The 4,705-nt window shown below is 42.1% G+C and overlaps 1 protein-coding gene across 1 annotated transcript; it reads left to right on the forward strand.

The window, feature by feature from the left end:
* Positions 1 to 478: 478 nt before the first annotated feature.
* On the forward strand, positions 479 to 4,008 carry LOC147614477 (proteasome subunit beta type-4-like). The gene is made up of 7 exons (XM_086781016.1): positions 479 to 512; positions 548 to 784; positions 855 to 931; positions 2,457 to 2,586; positions 2,945 to 3,104; positions 3,236 to 3,421; positions 3,656 to 4,008. The coding sequence occupies exons 2-7, from the start codon at positions 639 to 641 to the stop codon at positions 3,767 to 3,769; spliced, it is 813 nt and encodes a 270-aa protein (XP_086637142.1). The 5' UTR covers positions 479 to 512; positions 548 to 638; the 3' UTR covers positions 3,770 to 4,008.
* The last annotated feature ends 697 nt before the right edge of the window (positions 4,009 to 4,705 follow it).

Below are 4,705 nucleotides of genomic sequence, written 5' to 3' on the forward strand. Positions count from 1 at the left end.
AACCTTGTTGGCACTAGACCTATTGTCAAGGTGTGGTCAAAGCATGGAGGAATGTTGGAGAAACAATCTCCCTGGGGCTACACTATTGAGGCCATGATGGAGGCTTACTTATTATTGGGATATCAGATTTCATGGGATCAGTCTAGTTTTTTATGTGAAGATGAAAGATGGGAATTTCTTTGTAAAATTTTGAATGAGATAAAAAAGGAGTATATAGTTGTGGTTGTGGGGGTGATATATGACAGAGTTTGATAGTCGGGTTTTGGGGGTGATGTATGATGTATAACTGATTTTGAATAGTTAATATAAATACTTTATTGATAAAAAAAGAAATACATTTACCTTGCGTTTATTTTAAAATGTGTATGCTTGTATTATTAGCCTTCCACACGAGCATTGTCCAGTCACAAGTGTGTAAAGGGCCCGCCGCCCACCGCAACGTCCACAAAGCGTTGTGTGCAAAGCGCAGGCGAAGCGTGGAAGGGAGGTTTTCTAGGACGAAGCTTTTCTCGGTAGAGAGAGAGAGAGAGAGAGAGAGAAAGAGCAAGAAGAAGAGGAGGCTTTTAACGTGCCAGCCACAAGAAAGAGAGATATCAAGACACGAAAGGTCATCATCTGTGATCTGTATTTGCACAGCTATGGCGATGGTGTTGCTTCTGCAGCAGCAGCAGGAGGAAGCTTCGCAGAAGCAGCAGTTGTTCTTCCAGCGCCAACAGGACCTGGCATCATCGGCTTTGCCTTCCGTCGGCATCAGCCTTGTCAAGTCCCCCATCACGCACACACAGTAAGAAGCTCCCTCCTAAAACCCCTTTTTTTCCTCCTAAATTTTCTAAATCTTAATAATTATAATACAGGTATCCTTATGTGACTGGATCATCAGTCTTGGGCTTGAAGTATAAAGATGGCATCCTCATAGCAGCAGACTGTGGAGGTATGTTTAACTTCCCTACTTTGAAAAAGAGAAAAAACAGCCACCTAGCACTTAGCTTCCTAAACTTAAAAAACATAACCCCAAAATTTGATGAAAAGATCCAAAAAATGAATTTTCAAATCACTTGCTCCTGTGTTTTAAAGTATAAATTTTGAAAAGAGCAAGACACCTATCTAGCTTACCCTCTCCACATAGCACATTGCATTAGCAAGCGATACATTGTGACGAAACCTAATGGTACGAAGAAAGCATGCTAGATTCTATGTAAAACACTATTTTTTGAGTGGGCTAAAACTCCGAGATCATGAACACGCTCATAGCAAGCGATACATTGTGACGAAACCTAATAGTACGAAGAAAGCATGCTAGATTCTATGTAAAACACTATTTTTTGAGTGGGCTAAAACTCCGAGATCATGAACACGCTCATATCATCTCACTAGAGTATCATCTTTTAAGAGTCAGTCAAGGAGTACAGAATCCACCTCCATTCCTGTCCAAAACTGGTGAGGCCAGGAGCCCAAGCAGAAGCCTAGGTGGATTCCCTCGTGATAACCCCCACCCACAGATCTCCTGGAAGACAGAACTGGCTGAGAGGAGCTAGGGAGAGCAGCTACCGACCCTCAGGTAGAATCAAGAACATGCGTCTCTGCCTGATTGCGTCAAAGCAACAGAATCTGTGTCTGGGAGGGGAGATGTGGATGCATCAGAGAAGAGGAATGGTTGACCATAGCAGCTTAACCATCGCCTCACGTAAATGAATGTGAAGATACTGGACTAGGGCTAGAGAACAAAAGGCTTTTTAGCCTTCTGATGGAAGAAAAGGTGGCCTTCTAGTAAACAATGAATTGATAGGTTGCTACTGCGAGGGTGGCCATATGGCATATACTAAGCAACATAGAACCTACCTCAAGGTACCCTGTATATGGGCCACAAACCTGGCGTGTCACTTGCATTGTCCTCAATCCTTGGATGCATGTGTCATACATGGTTATCAATAGGCCACTAGTTAGGGTTAGGGTTTTGTAGAGAATCAACCCATGTTGTGAGCCCTAATCTAAAAAGGGACGGAAGAAGCTATGTGTGAATTGCAAATTTTGCACAAGTTAGTGCAAACAAATGCAGAGTTACCTAGCTAGTTGGCTAGCTTAGCTGGCATACTTTTTCTGTAAATGGAACCCCCTCTCTCATTTTAAACATCTTCTACAAGCCTTCTGGAAGCAGCCAAGAGAGAGAGACTCAGAGATGAGATCAAGTCAAGAGAGCTCCGTTATCTCCTTGCAGAGGGATTCCACTGGAGCCGGGAGTGTGGTTGTCGTGTTTTAACATAATGGTGGTCAGGGCATGCATCCCTTCCCATGTGAGTTGTTCAAGTGGATTGGTCTCCCCTTCCTTTCCTGTGACTATGGTCTGCATTTGTTCCAGTACCTCTTGAAATTTTGCCATGTGTCCATTGCTCTGTGAGAGAGAGAGAGAGAGAGAGAGAGAGAGAGAGAGGTGTAAAGTTGTGTCTGGAAAATTGCAGGTTCTTACGGCTCCACCTTGCGTTATAAGAGTGTTGAGAGATTGAAGACAGTGGGCAAGAGCTCAGTCATAGGAGGAAGTGGAGAGATTAGTGATTTTCAGCAAATCATGCATTACCTTGATGAACTCATGTATCCTATCTTATGTGCTTTTTGCTCCTTGTTGGGATTGTTGATTGGTTAAGTGTCTGGATAACTGCATGGGTTAACATAATTAAGGCCAATGAGATTGCTATGGAATTCTCGTGCATGGTTGAGAAGCATATTACTGAAAGGTGTTTGATGATAAGGGACACATCCATTGGAAATCAGGTTCAATTTGTTACAACAATGTATCTCAGGGCTGTCTTTTCAAGTGGACTAAATGGATGCAAACAGTTTTGTGCCTAGTGTGGAGCATGTTTTTTTAAAGAAATCAAGAAAGTGTGCTAGCTCACATGTGTGCAAGTGATATCTAAGTTTAGGAGGGTGTTTTTTAAATCCTGTGCAGGCTGAACGATAGAATGTGGGATGATGGGAACACACTTGGCCCAAAAGAAGTTCACAACTACCTTAGTCGTGTGATGTATAATCGGCGCAACAAGTTCGACCCTCTTTGGAACACTCTTATTCTTGGGGGTGTTAAGAAGGGTGTGAAGTATTTGGGCATGGTATACATTTGAGCGTCGTGTTCAGTAGCCTAAGTTCTTGGTTGAAACAAATTAACGAGGACTTGGGATCATTCCAGTTAAACTCACAAGTTCTGATCCGTTCTTGTTTTGGTTGATGTCCACGAAATCAGGTCTCTATGATTGGTGTTCATTTTCAAGAAAATCATGTGGCGTCAGGTTTTGGAAATCATCTGGCACAACCTATATTTAGGGACGAATGGAGAGCAGATTTAACTTTGGAAGAAGGCATTGTTTTGCTTGAGAAGTGCCTCCGGGTGCTGCTGTATCGGGACCGCACAGCAGTCAACAAAATTCAGGTTGGAGCATGTTGTCTATGCTATAGATGATGTTGCTGAGGCTGAATTGAAGCCTTTGCTCGTTTTTTGAGTGGCCTTGTTGATTCTTTTTAAGTTGCGTGGTTTCAGCATGCTCTTATGAATATGATCTGCATGTTTTGGCTTCAGATTTGAGGGATTAATTATGTCTTGTATCCATGAAACTCTTGTAGTACGATTACTTGATAATAAGCAAAACAATTGTTTTTTCAACAGATAGCAAATGTCACCGAGGAGGGCATCAATATCTCTAAGCCTTATGCTTTGCAAACTCACTGGGACTACAAGGCTTTTCACAACCCAACACGTGGGGTGGAGGGATCATGGTAATGAGCCTCTTCTCTCTGCAGGTTCGCTACTGAAGGCAAATTGCTCAAGACTTTGCTACAGTGGGGTTGTGCAAGGCCGTGACGTGTTATGAACGCTTTATAGCTTAATTAATACTAAACTGTCAGTATGTGGATTTTACAGAAATAGTGTGGAAGCTTTGCATTGTTACTTCTCAAACATACTGTTTGAGATGTTTTGGACTTCTGTGAGTTTAATTGAGTGATCATGGAAGTTTTTTCTGTCTGCTGTCAAATATTTCACCTCAAGGTAACAGCGTATGGCATGTAGAAAAGGCGTAGTTTTGTGGCATGCTCCTGTTGAGTGAGTGGCCTCCTTGAGTGATCATGGAAGATTTTTCTGTTGGCTGTCGAAGTATGTACCTCAAAAGCGCACAACATGGGCATGTCTATCATGGAAGTTTCTTCTGTTCGCTGTCAAAGTATGTACCTCAATGCGCACAACATGGGCATGTCTTAAGTTGTGCAGGCATTCCTGACTGTTGAAAAGAGTTAGATTTGATTTATAAGAATGTGCCTCTGAGCTGTTAAAAGGGGCTTTTACTAGAATGCCTTTTTTTAAATGTCTAGAGTGGAAGACGTGGTTACAGCAACATCAATTTACGTTTGTGTATTTTGCTTTGCTATTATGGTGACTTGAAGGCGATTTTGAGTAAAAGCACATGAGCATGGCTATTTTGCATCATCATCATTGTCTGTTTTTCTGTTATTCCTACAGCGTTTTGTGATTTTATGGTCAGAAAGAGGTCTCGTTCATGGAATTCGTCTGGTGGATGGCATGGCTTCTTGTAAAAAAGTGGATAAGAAGCTTGCTCTTGCGTAGGGTTCACTGTATGACCTTAGTTGTATCATTAAGATCAAGGGAAATTTCCCCTTAGCTCATGCTCAGATGAAAAATGGTATCTGGACATACTGCTGT

The sequence above is a fragment of the Cibotium barometz genome, chromosome 42 (assembly GCF_041138505.1).
Source record: "Cibotium barometz isolate CiBa-2024 chromosome 42, ASM4113850v1, whole genome shotgun sequence".
NCBI classification, from domain to species: Eukaryota; Viridiplantae; Streptophyta; class Polypodiopsida; order Cyatheales; family Cibotiaceae; genus Cibotium; species Cibotium barometz.